The sequence below is a fragment of the Paroedura picta genome, chromosome 16, assembly GCF_049243985.1.
Source record: "Paroedura picta isolate Pp20150507F chromosome 16, Ppicta_v3.0, whole genome shotgun sequence".
Taxonomy (NCBI): domain Eukaryota; kingdom Metazoa; phylum Chordata; class Lepidosauria; order Squamata; family Gekkonidae; genus Paroedura; species Paroedura picta.
In genome coordinates, this window is record NC_135384.1 from 13,602,036 (window position 1) to 13,624,378 (window position 22,343).

Here is a 22,343-nt window from a genome sequence, read left to right on the forward strand (position 1 = left end):
CAAAGCAGGACATCAGTATAAAGGCACAGTGGGTTTTATACTGAAGGAATTCCAGTCATCTTTCCCAAACACTGGTTCCCCAATGATTTCATAGGCCAATGATTTCATAGCAGAATGTCAGGGGTCGGCACACAGAATTAGAGGATTTCATTTAGATGTAGCTATGAATCCTGAAGAATGAATTAGTGTGAATTAGTGACCACCAACACATTCATGGCAAAGATAATGGCATCCGACCCTCTCAATTCCTGGCAAATAGATGGGGAAGAAATTGAGATAGTTGCAGATTTTATTTTCCTGGGCTCCAAGATCACTGCAGATGGGGACTGAAGAAACTCTAGCTTTAAATGAAAAAAGTCAATGTCTGTAGTAAACTGACTTGGGAGGGAGATGCTTAGTGAGCTCCAATGGGAAACAAAAAAGGGAACATCCTATTCCTCAAAGTCTGCATGCGCTTGAATACACACCATTATATCATTGACAGTTTACGCACTGGAGGTTTCATGCTAGGCTGCAGGCTGGAGTTTTAAATGTGGCAGGTTTCCCTACCTCCGTTAATGATCTCCGTATTATTGTATTGTTCTACTATGTTGCTGTTATTACTGTATTATTGTTAAAGTGAGATGTCTGTATTGTTTCAGTTTTATGTGAACCGCCCTGAGCCTTTGGGAAGGGCGGTATATAAAATAAACAAACGAACAAATAAATAAATTCTCATCCCATACAGAGTTTGTACATGTAAGTCCCATGATGCCCAGCATAGCATCTTTGCTGGTCGGGGGTGGGGAGCTCCTTCCTCTGTTACCAGTGAAAAGCTGGTTTGATCCAACCACATGCAATGCAGCCACCTACCAAAAATATGTTCACAGATGCCTTACAAAGAGTATGCAATTATTAATACTCTGATTGAGTTTGTTCAGATACCCATCTGATATTTGACATCCTTATTCATATTTGGGTTTTCAAATGTTATTGGTTGTATGTCTTGACACAATTAATCTAGTCTGAATATTAAAAAAATACCTCAGAGCTGCAGAAGTCTACTCAGATTTGGTATACACCCTGGGACATCAAGGACTTTGTACACGACCTAAAAAGTGACTGATTTATGGGGGGGGGGTGTTGTTGTGTCTGTAGAATTCCCAAGGACAGAATTTGAGCTCTGAGGCAGGATACTAATTATAGAATCATAGAATCATAGAGTTGGAAGGGGCCATACAGGCCATCTAGTCTAACCCCCTGCTCAACGCAGGATCAGCCCAAAGCATCCTAAAGCATCCAAGAAAAGTGTGTATCCAACCTTTGCTTGCAGACTGCCAGTGAGAGGGAGCTCACCACCTCCTTAGGCAGCCTATTCCACTGCTGAACTACTCTGACTGAAAAATATGTGATTTTTCAATTTAAGGTCAGATCCTGTCTGCCGGATTCAGTCAGTTTAAAATGAAACTGACCAATAGCATACAGTGATAGAAAAATCATTTGGTTCCTTTGGGTATATACGTTGTCGGTTTCTGTGCGTTTCTCACTTCAGGTTTTGCCTCTTGTACCATCCAGGTGGGGTCACTACAAAGAGCTGGAATGAACTCCGAGTGCCCTCATCTATGAACCCACAGATCTAACTGCCCAGAAACAGCCTTTTCTTAACAAACAAACAAACAAACAAACAAACCAAAAAACAAACAAAATACTTGGTCAAAATTGCACTGAGACAAAGGATTTCCTGTTTGGTGTAGTGGTTAGGAGTGCGGACTTCTAATCTGGCATGCCGGGTTCGATTCTGCACTCCCCCACATGCAGCCAGCTGGGTGACCTTGGGATCGCAACAGCACTGATAGAACTGTTCTGATTGAGCAGTGATATCAGAGCTCTCTCAGCCTCACCCACCCCACAGGGTGTCTGTTGTGGGGAGAGGAAAGGGAAGGCAACTGTAAGCCGCTTTGAGACTCCTTCGGGTAGAGGAAAAAGGCATATAAGAACCAAGCCTTCTTCTTCTTCTCCTCCTTTTGGAAATACCAACCATGCCATAGTCACTTTCAGCTTTTTGGAGTAACTTTATTAGAAACAGCTATAAGAAGCCTTGACACATCATGGGACAATTAGATCAGGGCACTGACTAGTGTGCCTGTCAGTTGATCTACCTGGCCAACCACAGCCTGTGTGGATCAAGCATAGGATAATAAGATGTCCACGTGGATGATCACCATGGTCTCTCTTGCCATATTTTTAAAGCATGGTCCATCCTCCTGCAGAATTTATAACAACACATTATTTTCTATCCCCTGTGCAGCAGACTTCTCACAGCCTCCTTGAACACTTTGTTTCTTAAGGTGTAAATGAAAGGATTCAGCAGTGGTGTCACAATGGTATTCAGAATGGTCACTACTTTGGTAATTTCTAAAGATGTCCGCTTAGATGGTTTAACATAAAGAAAGATGGTGGATCCATACCAAATAACTACAACAGCAAGATGGGAAGAACATGTAGAAAAAGCCTTCTGCTGTCCTTTGGCAGAAGGCATTTGTAGAATGGTAGAAATGATGTATATATAGGAAAGAAGGGTGATCAGACAGGAGCCCAAGATTACAAAGATGGAAATAATAAAAGCTGTCAATTCAATGATATAGGTGTCTGTGCAGGAGAGAACTATCCATGAATCAATGTTGCATAAGAAATGGTTAATCACATTGGAGCCACAAAAGGATAATCTTGAGATCAGATATGCCGGTATACAGATGAGAAGAAATCCACACAGCCAAGAGGCAACAGCCAGCTTCCCAGAAAGGCTAATATCCATGATGGTGCTATAGTGCAAAGGGAAACATATAGCCAAATATCGGTCATAGGCCATGACAGAAAGCAGGAAATATTCTGTGCATCCAAAGGCAAAAATTAAGTACATCTGTAGATTGCAGCCAGCTAAGGAGATGTTTCTACTAGTCCCCATAATGATTCCAAGGGTCTTAGGAATTATCACAGTGGTGTACCATATCTCTAGGAAAGAGAGATTGCAGAGGAAGAAGTACATGGGAGAATGGAGACATTGTTGTTTGATTACTACAATTATGATGGACATATTTCCCAGAACTGTCAGGAGATACATGATAAGGAAGAGTGTGAAGATGAACATCTGTACATATGGGGCCCCAGGAAAGCCGATAAGGATGAATTCTATCACTCTTGTTTCATTTTCTCCTCTCTGAATATATCCTCCCATTTCCCTTGTTTTGTCTGCTGAGACAAAATTTTGAATGAAACATTCACAAGTACTACTTTAATTTAAGACCTTGGGGTTTCAGTTATAAAGACATGCACTGACTGTTGGAGAAGCAGCAATACTAAGGGATTCATTCTATTTCTCTCACTTTTCATTCTTAGTGATATATAAAATGAATCAGATATATAAAATGAATATTTCCCATTGTTTGTCTTTTAATTGTAACCGTTGCCATAACCACCATCATGGATTAGCTTTGACAAAATAATAGAAGAGAAAATAATGTCTAGAATGCTAATCCTTTCCTCCTATTCCACAGCATGTTCTCCATTATGGATGTGATCTTCCATTACAGATGGATCCAGCCAGCATGTCAGCTGATGCAGAAATGAGAACCAGTACTCTTTGGATACCCAAATAAGCTATGTTGGGGATCATGTGACATGCATTGATAAAAGCCATGTGGACTGTAATAAAGAGAAGAGTTGAGTGAGGATGTTCTAAAAAGTTATCTGGATCTTGTAAATATTTCTGCAAGGAAAAAATTAGAGGCAAACAATAGATAGCAGAATTTGGTACTGGATTGTGGATGTGTAAGACTTAGAAAGATATTAAAAAACCAAAAGAACACTTACCACTTATTCTCCGAAAAGGACAGTGCAACAGATGGTTTTGAATTTACTGAACTACTCTTCCAGTTATCCCTCCTTCAGAGATCTTATAAAACCTGATACTGTATTTTGTGTTGAATGGATGGCTTCTTGGTTAAAGCCTAACATTTAGCCCCTCCAAAACAATTTCTGCCTGAGATGCATGAAGCTAAATACATAGTTTTCAGTCATCCCAACCTGAAATTGCCTTGTGATTTTGTCCCCAAAGAATTCAAAGATTGTTCTGCTCCCTTAAGGACTTATCTGAGCTGGGCCATTACTCAGTTCCCAAGGACCTCATATATTCAGTTTCTGGAAGATACTGACAAGCTGTGATTAGTTTCTTCTTGGGAGGTTTTCAAAAGTTATCTGGGGAACAATCTATTTCAATGACATTTGATTGAGATGTATCACCTTTATCGTACAGGTGTTTGATATAGGATCTGTCTTGCATACTATAGCAATAATTATATTTAGGTATATATTGCCTCTCAAACATCTTTGGGGTGCTGTTTCCTGATGGCGTCCATGCCATTTTTGCCATTTGCCACCTTATATTTGCCTGTTCTCTCGTCCGTGTGGCCACAAGAAACTCTTACTACTGATTTATTTATTATTTTTGAGAGTTCTAACACACCCCTCTCCAGAATTGGTCTCAGAGTGGGGTACATCAGTAAAATACAAATTACAATAAATATAGACATGTGAATAAAATTCTAAAAATTAGATTATAACCCAATGCCACTTGCTAATTTTTTTTCTTGTTCATATATGGTTATAGAGCGTAAGCACTTTCCAGGTGATCTGCACTCTCTCCTCCCGCTCCTGTATTAGCTTTTCTTTTTTGAGGGGTTAGTGGGTTGTAGTCTGCCATGTTTTTTAAAAAATGTTTTTTTGGAGTCTGTTTGTAAACAGAGGAATGTCTGGAATGGTTTTAATGGGGTTTTAATGGACACACTGTAACCCGCCACGAGCCAGTTAGGAGAGTGGCAGGCAATAAGTCGAATCCATCCATCAATCAATCAATCAATATGCTCCTATTAACAATTTTAGAAGTAATTGTTTTTTAAATTAACACCCACATGTTCAGGAAAATTTTCCAGGGCCAACAAGAAACCCCAGGGTTTCTCAAGGTTGATAAAGCCTGCTTCAGAGGGTGCTTATCTCCATGACCGTTTATGCACTGAGAACTTCACTGCCCCAGCTCTTGTGCAGGAACACAAATAGGGGGCGGATGAGGAGCACCGAGCCAAATACTCCCTTGTGTGAGTGCAGGAAGAGGTGGGGCAACCTGCCATGACTAAAACTCCAGCCTGAAGCCTGGCATTAAACCTCCAGTGCATAAATGGTCCATGAGAAACTAGCTTTTGCTCTGTTCCCTTTTCTTTTGCAGAAATCATGGTGCTTTTCCCTACTTCTTATTTCCGTTGATATCACACTTCGTATTTGACACCCAAAGCAGCTTATGACACCCTATTTTCACAACCATCACTTCGTGAAGCAAGGTTGGGTTGAAAGACTGTGGTGGTGTGTCCAAGGTCATGCAGTGAGCCTCAGGATCAGGGTAGGCATGTACATTCAATTGTCCCAAGTCCTAGTCCAACACTCTAAACATTGTGCCACATCAGCTCTTCTACTCCTTTTCATGTAAGGCAGAAAGGGAAAACAACTGTGATTCAGAGTCTGGACTCCTCTATCAGTCAGATAACCCCTCCCTTCTATCATTTTCTCATATAATTAATAGAAAGTAGGAAGCCAGAGAGATTGAGTATGTGCATGTTTGTTTGCTCACATTTGCTCTTGATCTTGTGAACCTGTTTCAAAACAGAAACCTCCAAAACTCTTCTAATATAATACCTGTAAATCAGGAATTCCACAAATAAATTATTTGTTAAAGGTAGAAAAAAAGCAGAATGGTCTGCCATTTAAATTCTGAGTCCTGATCATAGTAATTCAAGAGCTAATTCAGAGACAGTGCACAGAAGAAATATTTTGCCTGTGAGGAGCTGAAGGAATAAACACACACAAAAAACATTTTTGATAAACGGTATGGCCTCAGCTTATGTTATTGCATACAATCCAGGAGCAATACTCTCTGACAAACCCCATCCTTCACCTGCAGGGGAATTAGTCACGAAGTGGAGAAACACAGAGACGCATGTGTATGCTGGCCTCTACATGGTCCCACCACCACCTGGTGATATAAGCTGACAGCCCCTACCTGAGCATCTGACTGTGTGGATTCACATCCCCAAGGTGCCACCCAAGTGAAGGAAGCAGGCATGTAGGCACAGTCCCTACTCTAAAAGGATCTGTCTCAATGGCCGAACCAACACCAAGCTGTGGCAGTAAAAGAGCAACATAAACCAATATCCATATAATAAACCATAGTCAATGGAAGGGTGGGCGGGAAAGTTGGAAACCAAATAGAGACGGAGAGTTGTTTCCAGCCTGGGAGAATCATGTGGTCAATGGAAGCCTCCTTCCTGCCTACTCCCCTGGCCCACAAACTATGACACACGTGTGTTTTTAAGAAGCAATTGACAAATGTGCACAATGCACAGACAACACAGGAATAAAGAAACAAGCAAAAATACACATGTAACAATTTTACTTCCAAAATGAAATCACAAAAAAGTTTAAATTCAGTTAGAAGGACCACATTCTGAATGGCCATTGGTTTACAAATCCTGCATTTCTGTCATTCACTTATGCTCTTGGTCAGAAAGACTCAGGCGTATAGAACAGGCATGAAAAAACAGGAAAGGTCCAACCAAAATCTGTTTACTTTATGCAGACTATTAATGTTTTATCCTACATAACAAACCACACCGCATAATACTTGGTTCATCTCCAGTGGAAGCAATTTCTCAAGGTTTCCTTCACATCTTTGTTCCTTAGTGTGTAGATGAAAGGATTCAGCAAAGGAGTCACAATAGTATTCAGGATATTCACAATTTTGGTCATCTCTAAAGATGTCCGTTTGGACGGCTTGACGAACAGAAAGATGGTGGAACCGTACCATATCATCACCACGGCAAGATGGGAAGAGCACGTTGAAAAAGCCTTCTGCTGTCCTTTGGCCGAAGGGATGCGCAGAATGGTGGAAATGATGTATATGTAGGAAAGAAAGGTTATCAGACACGAGCCCAAGATGACGATGACTGAGATCACGAAAGCTGCCATCTCAATGGCATAGGTGTCAGTACAAGAAAGAACTATCCATGAATCGATGTTGCAGTAGAAGTGATTGATCACGTTGGGCCCACAGAAGGACAGTCTTGTGATGAGAAAAGCTGGTATGCAGATCACAAGGAAGCCACACAGCCAAGAGCTGAATGCCAGTTTAATAGAGAGGCTGAGGTCCATAATACTACTGTAGTGCAAAGGGTAACATATGGCCAAATATCGGTCATAAGCCATCGCGGAGAGCAGGAAATATTCTGTGCAGCCAAAGGCGAAAACAAAGTACATCTGGAGGATGCAGCCAGTGAAAGAGATGCTCCTGCTCTTCCCCAGAATGATGGCGAGGGTCTTAGGCATGGAGGACGTGGTGTACCATATCTCCAGGAATGAGAGATTGCAAAGGAAGAAATACATGGGAATGTGGAGGCGGCGGTTTGTTATCACTAGAATAAAGATGGCCAGATTTCCCATTATTGTCAGGATATATATAACTAAAAAGAGCGTAAAGATGAACATTTGCAAATACAGAGATCCAGGGAAACCAAGAAGGATGAAGTCTGACATACTTGTTCCATTCTGTCTCCCCTGGCTGTGCTCCCTCATTTGTCCTTTTTTTTACCTGTTGATACAAAGAGCTGAACATGCAGGAATTAACAAATCACATTTATAGTCATGAAACTGGAGTAAAGCATTTTCGACCAAAATTTGCTTGCACCTTGACAAACAGATTCTGCTTTAACCGAATGAAAAACATAGGGCGGTGCTCAAATGGATTAAGAAGATCTAACACTCAAACTGATCATTTGCTGACAGCAGATAGACTTAAAGGGAACACAGATGAGCCAGGTGAATTGACAGAGAATTCTCATACCTGATCTAAATGTTCCTCTTGTCACATGAATGCAAACACCCCATTCTAAGTTCTTGGCCTCCGTGAATTCAAAATCTCATCATGAGTTGTGGCATGCTTCCTTATACAATGCAGAAATGTTATGAGATATCTCTCTGTGGATGCCAGCTTCATGTTAGATTTGAGTCCAGAAGCACATTAGAGCCCAATGAGACTTTCATGGTATAAGCTTTTGAGACTAAAAGCTCCCTTTGACAGATGTACCTAATAGTCCCATTGTTATCTGAACTTTGACCCTCAAAAGCTTACACCCTGAAAATCTGGGAAGTCTTGAAGGTGCTCATGAACCCAAATTTAGCTCAAACACAGACCAACACAGCCAGCCTAATGAAACCAACTTCATGTTGCAAATGCTGTTTTACGTTTCATCTGAAAGATTTGTGAAACTCTCATAGACCGTTTACACACTGGAGGTTTCATGCCGGGCTGCAGGCTGGAGTTTTAGTCGTGGCAGGTTGCCCCACCTCTTCCTGCACCCACATAGGGGAGCTTTTGGCTCAGTGTGCCTCATCCGCTTCTGCACGGGAGCTAGGGCAGTGAAGTTCCCAGTGCATAAATGGTCATACAGAGATATGGGTTTGGGGCTGCATTCATATAGCAAGAAAAACACACACGATCAGAAGCAACAGAGTGGCAAACTATAAGGACTAGATGTTCTCTCACAAAACAAGGAAGTGATAGATTATATAAGAAACAGAGGCAGAAAAAACAAATAAAAGCAGAAAAGAAGGATTCTTTTATGGGATAGTTTTTTTAAATATGAAAAACAGAAAAGAGAAGGAAAAGCCACCACTGGAAAGGACTTCTACAGTCTATGTGAGAATGACCATAGCATAAACTAAAGCTTTTTAGTTTATAAATTAAAAAACATGCAGAATTACTCTTGATTCCCTACCCCACCCATTTCTCAGGAAACAGAACAGAGACTCTCACATCCTGTCTTGTTATTAGAGTAATTCAGAGTGCACTGATCTGGATGGCTCAGGCTTGCCTGATCTCTACAGATCTCTGAAGCTAAGCAAGTTCAGTCTTGCCTCTGGTCCTCATTATTACTGGTAATGTGCAAAGTATTACTGGTAATGTGTGAAACCTCTCAGAATATGTAAACCAAAGCAATAAAATAGAGGAACTTACCAAATATGCGTTGATTCACTCCACTGTAGCAATATTCCCAAAGTACGACTTTTATTAACTGTTCATAATGATTCATTATTCCATCTAAAGAATAATTAATACATAAACACTCCCAGACTACAGTTTTCTATGAATTTTTGCATTGATTGAATCTGTTATGTCTTACTTTGTCTAAACCATAAGTAAGAACACAGGGGTTTCCAATTGCTTAAGGCTTTTTATATTATCTTAACCAAATGTTCCTTTGAGAGGTGATCGCCAACGACTTCATCAACTTTTGAAAGTTCAAACAGTACTTGCATAATTATGAAAAATAAAATTTCCCAGAAAGCACTGATGTCTTCTGGGCTCCAGTCTCTCCATGGATTTGGTTTTAAGCAATACAAACAAAGAGAATGCCCATAGGAATTAAACATTAAATGGACAGCCGGAGGCAAAGTATAATCAATCTGTTAATAAGCATATATAGCTCATAAGTGTTGAATTGTTTTCCCTCATTAAAAGCTATCGCAGTTTAGTTGGATGTACATTTTAATTAATTTGGATTAATTACCACACATGATTAAAACTCCTGCTTGATAGTTTTTTAAAAAGTCATCATCAAAGAAAAAGCATCGCTTCTTATCCTCAGTGTAGTTCAGATGCTGCAATAATTCACTACTCTGACAACTTTTGCTATAGATAATAGTGTCTTAGGGGCGCATGGTGAAGACTTTCCTATAGAATCACCGAGGGTCAGACACGACTGAACGGATAAAATCATCATCATCAATAATGTCCTAGCTTACAGTACTCGGGGAGTATTTGAGGACCACTGGACAGTTGATCTCTTATCACCACCAGTCACAGCAATCTTGATATGCTTGCAATATGAGTAAGAAAACCACAAGTTTTTGTGATGTCATTAGTGCTATGTATGGCAGAATGCATGCTAAAATGGTTGTTGGAATCCACCGCAGCAACTCCAAGGTCTTGACAAAAGTCTACTGGTAGCAGGCTCCTGAGTCCTAGCAACCCAAACATGCTGTATGGAGGCTGGAAGAGAGCATCAGAAAGGAACACAGAGGGGTGCACACACACATCTGAGCAGACACAAACATGTAGTATGAAGGTAGAGAGAGAGCACCAGATTCACAAATATACAAACACACACACACATGGAAAGCTGATGGGAAGGGCAGATGGCTGTGCAACAGGAGTCGGCAGGAAGGCAGAGAGTACACAAGGAAGAGGTCACACCCCATGGCTGTCCCTTGGAGGAGCGCTCCCCCCCAGCACCTGGGGTGCCAATGGATGAAGAGGTTGCACCTATCTGGCTACCTTATTTCCTCTCTGCAATTTTTTATATACCTGAAATAGGCCCTGGATACTGTGGCTGGTTGGGTGGCTATGGAGACATTATACCCTTTTGAAGCCTCACATTCAAACCTCAAGGAATATTTCCAACCTAGGGGTAGCCAACCTCCATGTCGGGTCTGGAGATCTTCTGAGATTTCTGTTCATCTCCAGACTATAAAGATCAGCACACCCCAGCAGAAATGAAGCTCCCCTCTTTCACAAGATCCTAACAGAAGTGGTCTAATAAGTTAATAATATAATTTTATATAATCTTATTAATAATTAAATTTGGAAAGTCAAATTGTTATCAGCTGTTATTAATGCAACTTTATTGCATGTACATGCCTGTTGTTATCTTCCCCGAGACAACTGGGAAGTGCAGGCTATAAAAATAAATTGTTGTTGTTGTTATTATTATTATTATATTTGTTTTCACTGCTTCCAACATGGGGCTTCTCCATAAAATCCCAGGGCGAGCTAGCTACATTCACACCTATCCTAATCAACCACTATAGATCAAATACTCATACAGGATCAAAGACCATTGTGACATGCAGACAGGACAGGAAACAACCCATGGCAAGGTAAGTCAAGCAATACAGGCAATACAGGGCAAAAGTATACAATACGTGGCTTTGACAGTGGCTGCCAGTGTCATCCTTTCCTGGGTGTGTCCCACTGAGTAGATTGGAGAAGGATTGTGGTCTGTTCAGGATCTCCCTCCACTCAATTTAAATTTCACTCCCAAGTGTGGTTTCAGATCAGCATAATAAGAGGCAACCCAGGGGAAAATGTCATAAAGTAATCTGAAATATGGTGACACTGTGATAGGCAATTAGTAACATCTGCAAAGAGAAAACCTCAAACTCCTCAAAATAGCACTGCTTAAGTTATACTTATATACGCCACTTATCTATGACAGATTATGAATGGGGCAGGAAACCTGGCATGGTGAGGGCAGCCCTGATTATGCATGATGCTGCCGCCATCCCATCCCTGGCCTGGCACAGCACCCTGAAAGACCCATGGCAAGGGAACACAGAATTTCCCACATTCCCTGGGATGACGCGAGTGCAAATGAGGGCTGGATTGAGCCAGTGCTATGCATAATCGGCAGAGATGGGCCTTTCAGCCTGGCCATTCCCCTGACGTACGGTGTCCCTGCAGGGACACCGCACCCCCCTGTCAGTTCAGCAGAGCCATGGAGCTGGCTGGGGAGTCCCACCCCCACCTTGGTGGGAGAGCAGCATGCCACTCCCCACCATTGTGCAGTGGAGCCCCCTTTACCCCTGCTCTCAGCCCCAATGCTGCTGCTTTCAGGCAGCATGCCTGGATTTCTAGCCCCGGAGTTTTGCGTGCATGAATGCGGTATGTCAGGGTAGCCGTATATGCTGGGGGATGAGTACATAGGCTGGCTGCTACCATGCATAATGCGGTTTTGTAAGTCCCATTTCATTGACAAGGTGTGTTGCGAACATAAAATCAACCACTTGAGCGAAACTTCATTGGCCTTCAAGGTGCCATTGTACTGAAACTTTGTTCTGCATCACTGTTTCAGTTATTTGGATTTTGAAGGAAAAAAAATTGAACTCCCACAAAGCCATATGACTCTTTTATGGTAGAATCTAAATATGCAGAAATGATGAGGACATGCTGCTTATTTTATTTTTTTTAAGATTTATTGAATAAAAGAACATACTTTGTAGGAAAGAGAAGAGATAGACACCTGTCTGTCTGCTGGGAGAGAGGAAGAGACTCTCAGATGAACCAATAAAGCCTCAGTAAGCTGATCAGAGACAAGGAGGGAACGATTTGAAATATGCTAAGCTAGCTGGCTGTCCCCTTCACTGCCCCTCCTGGATTTCCCTGTCATCTCTCTGCATTTATGCACAGCGGATCTTGTATATTTGACAGGGGATAGCCCTGTGACAGGGGGTAGTTATTAGATAGGACTTTAAATAAAGATTGGGTTGATGGCTGATCAATTATGTGTGATAATTTTATCGCTTGATTTTATATGTTGCAATAGCTCTTTGTTAGGTGCTTTGAGTCTTTGATGGGAGCAAGGCAGGCCAAACTGATTTATATTAAATGTAGAGAAGAGAAACTTGTTTCAGATCAATTTCAGCTTGCTTAACCATTTGCATATTTGTAGCCTGAAGCTGTGTAATGTAGCCATATTTTTATGTGTTGATTTATCTCTGTCCCCTAACCACACAATAGGAGTATTGTCACATCCCCAGTGCAATGAGTTTCTGAATGCGCCCTTTACCTCTTTGTTTCTCAGTGTGTAGATGAAAGGATTCAACAAGGGAACCACAATGAGGCTGAGGATGTTCACTATTTTGGTAATTTCTAAAGATGTCTGCTTAGAAAGTTTGACAAAGAGAAAAATGGTAGAGCCATACCAAATAATCAAAGTGGCAAGATGGGAGGAACATGTGGAAAAGGCCCTTTGTCGTCCTTTGGCAGAAGGGATGTGCAGGATGGTAGAGATAATGTATATGTAGGATATAAAGGTTATCAGGCACGAACCTATGATGACAATGACAGCCGTGACAAAGGATACTATCTCAATGGCATAGGTGTCCGTGCAGGACAAAACTATCCAGGAGTCAATGCTGCAGTAAAAGTTGTTTATCACGTTGGATCCACAGAAGGACAACCTTGAGATCAGAAAAGCAGGTATCACAACCACCAGGAACCCACAAACCCAAGAACCAAATGCCAGCTTGCCAGAGAGGCTGATGTCCATAATTGCATGGTAGTGCAGTGGGTGACAGATGGCCAAATATCGGTCGTAAGCCATGACAGAAAGCAGGAATTGTTCAGTGCTCCCAAATGAAAAAACAAAGTAGAGCTGTAGAAGGCAGCCTGTGAAAGAGATGGTTCTGCTCTTCCCCAGGAAGATGGCAAGGATTTTAGGGATAGAGGCTGTGGTGTACCATACCTCTAGGAAAGAAAGACTGCAAAGGAAAAAGTACATAGGCGTATGAAGTTGACGATTAGTTTTCACTAAAATGACGATGGACATATTTCCAAAAACGGTCAAGATGTACATAATTAGAAAGAGGATGAACATGACTATTTGCAGACATGGGGATGCAGGGAAGCCAAGAAGGATGAATTCCATAAGGGTGGTTTCATTTCTTTCACCTGGATTGTATGCTTCCATCTGTCCACTTTATTTCCCCTTCTGAAACCAGTGGTTGAATTAATACCTAAAATGACGTCACCAAGAACTAAACATTAGGTAAGACAAATCAACTTTTTTGCTTATTCTGCTCAATCTTCTTCCTTTCCCCCACCCCTGTCCCAATCAGAATCTATCTATGAGAGGATCAGAGAAGATCATTCTTTCCTTTCCACCGGCAGAAAAATTAGTTTAATCCAGCTTGTTCCCCTATTGAAAACTTCATAAACCAAACTGTCCCTTTCCTATTGTGAAGTTTGTGTAGACCACTTGTCTACACTGACTGTTAATTTTTTAACCGAGCTCCCAGAGGAGATCAAGGCCCTGACAGAATTTGAACAGTGCTGCAGGGCCTGCAAAAGGGAGCTCCTCTGCCAGGCATTTGGTTGAGGTCAACCTAAACCACCGCTTCCCAATGGCCCCCAAGCCTCCCTCCTACAACAACCACTACAAATTCATCCAACCCATTGGGCCTCAGTATGAATTGTACTGATGCTCTTTGCAGTTTCCACCATTCTGTAATGTTCTTGTTATTATGTTAATGTTCTTGTTGTTACCACATTGTTATTACTACAGATGGAGTTACCTGTATCGTTTCTTGTTTCATGTAAACCTCCCTGAGCCTTCGGGGAGGGTGGTAGATTAGATAGCTAGATAGGTAGGTAGGTAGGTAGGTAGGTAGGTAGATAGATAGATAATCCAAGATAAAAACAATGCTTCCAACTTTCAGCAGATGATTTTTTGCTGATGTTATTAACACGCCCCATGTAACCACTGACCTATAGACAAGACCTATGGTACCAGAACCCTGGGTGGGTACCTCTGACAACAGACCTCATAATGGGACGAGACTAGTACTTGTGTGCTTCTTCAATCAAGGCTATTTCAATCAAGATTATGGAGTCTGGATTTTGGACATTTGCTCTGGCCTAGACAAAAAGCAAAGTCTGGCCAACCTTCCCAAGAAAGCATCAGTGAAGCCTGGCATAACTAGCTGACCCTTTGCATGAACTCAGCATCCCTGAACCCGTGGGAAACACACACATGTTGCCTGCACCTTCAAAAAGCATGTTCCTTCCTGATTCCCCCACACACACAATTATTCACTGTACATAGGAAACAGCACATCTCAGAAGTGCTTTCTTACCTCTGAAATCCCCTTCCTCTATGAGTAAGTGTATGAGCCTTGCTGTTCTCTCCCCCAAACGTAACCATTTCCTCTAATTTCCTGCCACATGTGCAGTATGATTGCTTTGTGTTTGTCCGGGTGCTATTCCTTAAATAAAGCTACATCCATATTTTTTAAAGTATTTGTTGTATGCCTTGTATTCCTAAAGTGCTGAATTACCAGGTAAAACATGCAAAAGATCTTTGATTATCCCCTTTTTCACTTAGCTGATTCCCCATTTTTCTATCAGAGTATTTGGGGTAACACCCCCCCCCCCAATAAAAAGCTGTGCTAGGAATTTTAAAGATCATAGAACTAATGTTAAACAGTAGCATTTCAGTGTGATGGCAATAATAAACATAGAGAAGATGAGTCAATAAGATCTGGGTCAGAACACCTCACATTCGCACAAATCTATCTATCTATCTATCTATCTATCTATCTATCTATCTATCTATCTATCTATCTATCTATCTATCTATCTATCTATCTATCTATCTATCTATCTATCTATCTATCTATCTATCTATCTATCTATCTATCATTTTGTTGGCTCTATTGCTTTTGGTGAAACATGTAACCCTGAGTGTTTCAGAAACAAACAAACAAACAAAAAATGGTTAGAAAATAGAGCCACTTACCAATTGTTTGTTTCTTCATTCCATGGTCAATATGCCAACTGCATCACTTAGATTGAATCTGCATCCTTATCCACCTGTTCATTCAATAGTTTATACATTTTATATTAATTGGGTTTCTTATTACTACTCCCACTGATCTAGGACATGGATATGCTTGTTGGTAACTGAGAACTTAGAACTGAGATAAAGATGATTCAGAAAAGGTCTTTTGTATTATTGTAAAGTCTCCATTGAGGTTTCATCTCCAAAGAATTCATCAATTTAGAAAAGTGTTTCTAATCCTTTTTGGCAATTAGGAACTATGAAATGTATGAAGTACAAACACTACTGAAGGATAGCAATGTTTTCTGAACTCCATTAAAAAAAATAAATTTGTATTTTCATGCTACCTCTGTTCTTTTAGCATTACGTTTCTAATAGGAATGTGGATTCAAGGAATAATACATTTTTAAAAATGAGTCAACCAGAGGCATGCTGAGAATGAATAAAAATATCCCAGAGTCATTGGTTTCCCCATTCTGGCCCATCCACCCCCAATCTTCTGAATTGCAATTCCTATGAAAGTTTCAAAAATCTAACATACATGCAGTCTGATAAAAGACACTTGGGCACGATAAATGAGGATGGGGCCCAGCTTCAAATGTGCGTGGGAAAATCGTAACATGGTCCACATTCCCTACAAGAGCCAAGAGGGCGGGGACTTGGAACTTTTGGCGGTGGGATGACTGGGTGTTTGAAGGTGTTCCACTTCATAGTTTGTTTCAGATTCTGAATTCCATTCCAGCATGCTCCGTGAGGTTACTTCACAACTGTCAACATTACAAGATAACAGAATAAAGTTTGTTCTTTCCAATGATGGTTGAACATCTAGTGTGGATAATTCCGATTACACCACCAAGAATATATTATTTGAATATTGCTGTGGGCTGAATGTGTGTGTCAAGTTTCATAGTTAGTTCATAGTTGCTTCAGATGTGAGGTGCCTAGTCCAAGATTCTAAGTTCTATTCCAGCATGCTTCTTGTTTCATGCCCCCAACTGTAACTCTGTCTGAGTCATCAGAGGATACTCTAGAGGTTGCAGCTGATCTTGATCCATTGCCAAAGCACGACAATCTCCAGGTACCACCTGGAGATGTGGCTAGTCAGGACCAGTCTGATACCCTAAAGGATAAGCAACCTGGTCCCAGACAGACTGGTACCCAGCCTGATGTGCCTGTTAATAAACACAACCACTCTAGGAATTTGCTTTTACTGTTAAGTTTACTGAATCTTGACACAAATATACAAAATGTGAAGACTAAAAGTGAAGTGCCTAGTGTTTCTCACAACAAACCGAGAATTAGTCCTACTTTAGGCAGCATAGAACACAATGAAATCATCATATATCAAAATAGCATTTATGAAAAGGCTGACAGCTGAGTTGCCATTGGTAAACCAAATTTGAAATTACGAAAGAAATAATTTTAATGAGTTGGATTTCAAAGTTGTTTTCCACGGATGGTAGATTCTTTCTCCAGTGCATTAAATTGGCTCCACTGCTTGGAAAACAGCAACATCTTTTAAAAATAAATAAATTATTGAAAGACTCATGTCTGATTGAAAGGCAGATACCTTATCATGAATAAGATGGACTAACGAAGAGGAGATGAAATCAGGATTTCCACAATGGTTGGGAAGGCAACTGGTCTGGACAACAGATCTATCAGATAATTTGCAATAGTCAGACAGGCTGTCTATTTTATCTACAGGGCAAAAGACACATTGACTTGCAGGTGGGCACCTTGGGCTAAGGAAGACATACACACATATTCCTGTTGGCTTAAACATGGCCACAGCTTTATTATTACTCTGCAAGAATGTTGGTACAGCATGGAAGATTGAGCCTGACCTGCAATCAGCAGACCACAAGAACACAGACACCATCTGCACCCTGGAGCCCACCCTTGCTGCTGGGATCCCACCCGAGATAATTGTCCAGCAGCACCCCAGGATCCACCTGGTTTCCCTGCTGGGAACACAGGTTCCCTTACTACTGAATTCCCACCACAGGGAAGTGTCCAGCTGGGGTGACAAGAGGAAGTGCACACTTCCCTTGTCCCCACCTCAGGCAACCTGGCACTGTAAACCCTGGGATGCCAAGGAGAGGCACCCACCTCCCTTGGTATCACCCTGGGCTACTTGGCACTACGAGTTCCATGCCTCCCCAGCCAGGTCAGCCCCACTCATGGACCCACTGTCTCATAAGGAGGCCCTTAACCCTGGGGAGCCTGAGATGAAGACGTAACTCCCCTAAACAGGCTGCATCCCATGCCAAAACTGTCAGCTGCGATAAAATGCAATTCAAAGACATTTGACAGTGGCCATTCAGACATAAACAATATTAGTTAATGTAACAAGGTGGGTGGGAGGGTTATTCTTCTGGTGGCAGGCCTGGCACAGGAGGCTAGGGGAGGATAAGATTATTCCATTACATATATACATGTATATAATAAATATATCACAATCTAAATGCAATATCTCCAAATTGCTAAGCACAATTCTTCTACTAAATTTACATTTGTTGAAAGCCAAAGATATTGCACAAGCATAGGTTTTAGAGAAAGAGTAAGCATAGGGAGAAGAGACTAATCAGACTGTATAGAACTCCTTCATGTCTCCTGCAGTATATTCACTCCTCACCAGGCCTTTTTTGTTAGTCTTTTTGTATTTTTGTTAATTTAAATTCATATATTTCTTCATAGCTGGGACTTCCCAGAGTATAAAGAAACACCACATCTCTAGATCAGGTGGCCAAACTGTAGCTCTCCAGATAACCATGGACTACAATTCCCATGAGAACCTAGATGGTCTATTTTTGCTGCCTTTTGTAACATACATGGGGACACACCACTTGTTATCAATGTAATCAAATATAATGACAGAGATGGAATCAGCCAACATTGCTGCTAAATTTTGTCTAACATCTATTTACTACAGACCCACTCTTGCATGACTTTGATTAATGCAGGTCCAATGACCTCCTCTACAGCCTTTTGCATGACTATAGAGATTCTTCTTACCTTTTCCACTAGCCAAAATATTGGGTGGGTCCAGCTATAGTTTTAGATTTATTTAACTCAGCACACTTCTAAATCGTATATTCCTATCCCATTTCAAAGTTTCCTACTAGTATAAAATTATGTGCCTGAGGGAGGCAGGACTTAACCTCTCACATTGGAGAAATTAGCTAATGATAAAGCAGCAGGTAAGGAGGGTTGGGAAAATGCTATCAGAATACCCGTCAGTCTCCTGTGGTGGTCAACTTATTCAATGAATTTTGCAATTAGGCTAGTAGGGGAATTGAGATATTTTTCACTGAAAATATCAAAACCCCTGCATTGTTGTCTAAGCCGAGTTCTGCACTGAGCAAAATGCAATTTGACCATCACAAATTTTCATACAATTTTGAAGGTGGATTCTCATGTTCATTATTCATGTAAAACACTATTCAAAGTAAATATAGCTGATATATTATAGGGGTTCCACACACAGCAAGTGTTCTCTTGTTCTGATGCATCCCATGTTTCATATTTAGTTCTATCTATCTATCTATCTATCTATCTATCTATCTATCTATCTATCTATCTATCTATCTATCTATCTATCTATCTATCTATCTATCTATCTATCTATCTATCTATCTATCTAACTATCCATCCATCCACCCATCCATCCATCCATCCATCCATCCATCCATCACCACATTCCATTCGGATTTGCGGCAGTTCACAGTAAAACGATAAAAACCAGTATGACCCATTAAAATCCATTAAAATTAACATTAAAAATGGCAATACAGAGTTCTAACCCCTCTCCCTCTCCCTCTGTCCAACTGTAGAAAGCCAGAACTCTTCCTTGATGGGAGCGAGGGTCCAGATGTTCCAATGCGGAGGGATCTTACTATGACCTCACTTTGTGTATATGGAATTATCAACACAAATCCAAGCTTTACTGAAACATTTTTTTACATATTTGGATAGATGAAAATATTCAATATTATTGAATAGCTTTTGTCCAATATGAGGGGGCTGAAATTTTACCCAGCAATTTAGATAGGACTTCTTTAACTTCTTTGTTTCTTAAACTGTAGACGATAGGATTAAACATAGGGGTCAGAATGGTATACAGTAAGGAAAGGATTTTGTTTAATTCCACTGATTGTGTTCCTACAGAGATGCTGTAAGTGATTCCGAGAGTCCCATAGAAAATGGTTACAATGGTAAGATGAGAACTGCAAGTGGAAAAAGCTTTTGACTTCCCAGAGGAAGATGGGATTTTGAGAATAGTTGATATTATATTGATGTAGGACGCGATGGTCAGGAGAAAAGGAAACAATGATACTGCAAAGCATGCCACAAAAATGGCCACCTCTGCTATGTGGGTGTCCGAACAAGACAGCTTCAACAAGGGTGTCAAATCACAAAAGAAATGATCAACCTCATTGGGGCCACAAAGGGTTAAGGATGTGGATACAATGAAATTCAACCCAGCAGCCAACAGGAAGCCCCAGATCCAAGTCCCGGCTGTTAACTTAAAGCAGCAGTTCCAATTCATTGACTTGGCATAGTGCAGAGGATTACAGATGGCGAGATAACGATCATAGGACATCAGCAACAGGAGAAAGCATTCAACAGTTCCTAAGGCACAGAAAATGTATAGTTGTATAAAACAACTTGCCAACGAAATGGTTTTCTCCTTCCTCAACAAATCCACCAGCATCTTGGGGGTGATGTTTGCAGTGTACCATATCTCCAGGAGAGACAGGTTGCCAAGAAAGAAGTACATGGGGGTATGGAGCTTATTATCCACGGATACAACTATTAAAATAAGAAAGTTTCCAACCAATGTTATAAGATATACCGTCAAAAACAAAGGGAATAATAAAAGCTGCAGTTCTTGGAGGTCCCCAAAGCCAACGAGTATTAACAGGCTTGTTGCTGTTCCATTGCGTTGCCTGTCATTATCCATTGGGAAGCCCTAATAAGGGAAGGAAATTATTATTTTCAAAAGCAGCCAAATATTTTACATCCTGCAAATACATTTATGTAGATACCTAAGAATCAGTTACAATAGGAAGTAAAAGAGAAAATCAAAAGGCATATGATGTAGCTGTTACCTTTTGTCCCATATCCAATGTCTGTAAATGTGTATTCTTCTTGGCAGTCTTCAAGCAAAGGTTGGATACACACTTTTCTTGGATGCTTTAGGATGGTTAGGGCTGATCCTGCGTTGAGCAAGGGGTTGGACTAGATGGCCTGTGTGGCCCCTTCCAACTCTATGATTCTATGATTCTATTCTTCCAAGAATTTTAATTCTACTACTTCCAGGATATTAATCTAACCTGGATCCTGAAATCGCCAAGTTCCCATAGTTCTCTGTCTCAACTCAATGATATGTATTTGTCATCTTACCAACCCCAACGACCGTTTCCCTATTTTGTTGCAAGCAATGATTTCTTTGCCTAATTTTAAGTAACTGTAGGTGATCCCTGTGCAATTGTGTTATGTATCGCACTAGAGATTTGTTACATAGAGAAAAAAAGATGTTTATACAATAAGACTCTGGAGAACATTCATAATTGATTTTTTTTAAAAAATGCTGATCATGTATGAGAACCAGAATGTTATAATGGACTGATTGATGAAGTTAGACCAGGGAACACCAGATACGATTTCGGCCCAGGTTTGGTGTGCACAGTTGAATCACAGGGCCATCCTACATTAAAAGGCCCAGAGTAACATAGGTGGGCAAGAACATGTTTGCCCCCTGGTGTTCTTTGGTGAAAAGGTAGGATAAAAATGTTATAAAGGACAAGCAGTGTTTGGCAGCATCCCTGAAAAGTCTGGAAAAAAATGATAGGTTGGAAGATGGGAGTGAAAAGACTGGCAGTGAATAATTGCAGCCACTAATTGATGAGATGGTAGGTGGGCCAGCAAGATGCAATGGCACTGAGCTGTGCTGCAGTAGGTATTCCGTGGAGGCACACATCGTGGCTGCAGGAGGGACGGTATCCTGGAGGTGCCTATTTAAAGTGCCATGAGGCAGGGCCTGGTCTCTCCGCTGATACAAGCCACCTGGACAGCTTCCCTCTTGTCTGCCCTAGTTATGTCGTTCATGGGTTCACTATTGTTATACTATCACAGCAGCATGAGAAAAGAGCCCATGATTTCAGGGCTTCAGTTTTCATACTGGAGCCCTGAGGGGGGTGTCTCTATAAGAGAATGGCTCGAATGAGTAGTGTGGCCTTCCCAGCTGGGTAAGGCAGGGGCTCTGAGCCAGGTGGCTGTGTGGCCAAATTAGGTGGGCACCTGTTGGCAAAGCTGCCCCCCTGGGAGAAGGACTCTGGGGGTAAGGAACCTTCCCTCTTGGCTGGGATGGGCAGAGGTACCAGGGCACTCCCAGAGCCAGGCATGAGTAGCCGGATGGCTGATGGTGGGCTCTACTTCTCGTGCCAGACCTCTGGCTCGAGATTGTGTAAGAATATTAAAGTTGTGGCCTTGTTACTGTCAATTGGAGTCATGTCTTGCTTGCTCCACAGTCCCAAACTGTCAACTGAAAGCCAGTTGGGAAGTCTTTTGTTGAATTTGGTCCTGAGAAAAAATGCTACATGTAGAGAGTTGTGGTTAACTTCAGTATATTTAAAGGCTTGCTAGTGGGTCCTGCAAAAAAACTTGTGGAGGGGGAAATCTCATTTCCATTATTTATCCATTATTTCTTCTTTGTTGAAATCGCCTATACCTTCTCTGATTTTCCTGCTTCCTTCTCTTCCCTTCACCCACTAGCAAGCCTTCTGTGCTTCCCCATATGCACCGAGCTGGGTGATCTTGGGCTTGCCACATCCCTGGTAAAGCTGTTTTTTACAGAGCAGT

The 22,343-nt window shown here is 41.3% G+C and overlaps 4 protein-coding genes across 4 annotated transcripts; all 4 read right to left on the reverse strand.

Annotated features, from left to right (window-relative positions):
* Positions 1–2,272: 2,272 nt before the first annotated feature.
* On the reverse strand, positions 2,273–3,214 carry LOC143825364 (olfactory receptor 287-like). The gene has a single exon (XM_077313390.1). The coding sequence runs from the start codon at positions 3,212–3,214 to the stop codon at positions 2,273–2,275; it is 942 nt and encodes a 313-aa protein (XP_077169505.1).
* Positions 3,215–6,604: 3,390 nt separating this feature from the next.
* LOC143826347 (olfactory receptor 6F1-like) lies at positions 6,605–7,653 on the reverse strand. The gene has a single exon (XM_077315113.1). The coding sequence runs from the start codon at positions 7,651–7,653 to the stop codon at positions 6,712–6,714; it is 942 nt and encodes a 313-aa protein (XP_077171228.1). The 3' UTR covers positions 6,605–6,711.
* A 4,892-nt stretch (positions 7,654–12,545) lies between these two features.
* On the reverse strand, positions 12,546–13,607 carry LOC143825365 (olfactory receptor 6F1-like). The gene has a single exon (XM_077313391.1). The coding sequence runs from the start codon at positions 13,605–13,607 to the stop codon at positions 12,546–12,548; it is 1,062 nt and encodes a 353-aa protein (XP_077169506.1).
* Positions 13,608–19,470: 5,863 nt separating this feature from the next.
* Positions 19,471–20,442, reverse strand: LOC143825366 (olfactory receptor 10A2-like). The gene has a single exon (XM_077313392.1). It carries the CDS (start codon positions 20,440–20,442, stop codon positions 19,471–19,473), a length of 972 nt encoding a protein of 323 aa, XP_077169507.1.
* Positions 20,443–22,343: the final 1,901 nt, after the last annotated feature.

Excerpts from the sequence above, each read along its gene's own strand:
- LOC143825364 (XM_077313390.1), bottom strand. The coding sequence starts at position 3,214 with ATGGGAGGATATATTCAGAGAGGAGAAAATGAAACAAGAGTGATAGAA.
- LOC143826347 (XM_077315113.1), bottom strand. The coding sequence starts at position 7,653 with ATGAGGGAGCACAGCCAGGGGAGACAGAATGGAACAAGTATGTCAGAC.
- LOC143825366 (XM_077313392.1), bottom strand. The coding sequence starts at position 20,442 with ATGGATAATGACAGGCAACGCAATGGAACAGCAACAAGCCTGTTAATA.
- LOC143825365 (XM_077313391.1), bottom strand. The coding sequence starts at position 13,607 with ATGGAAGCATACAATCCAGGTGAAAGAAATGAAACCACCCTTATGGAA.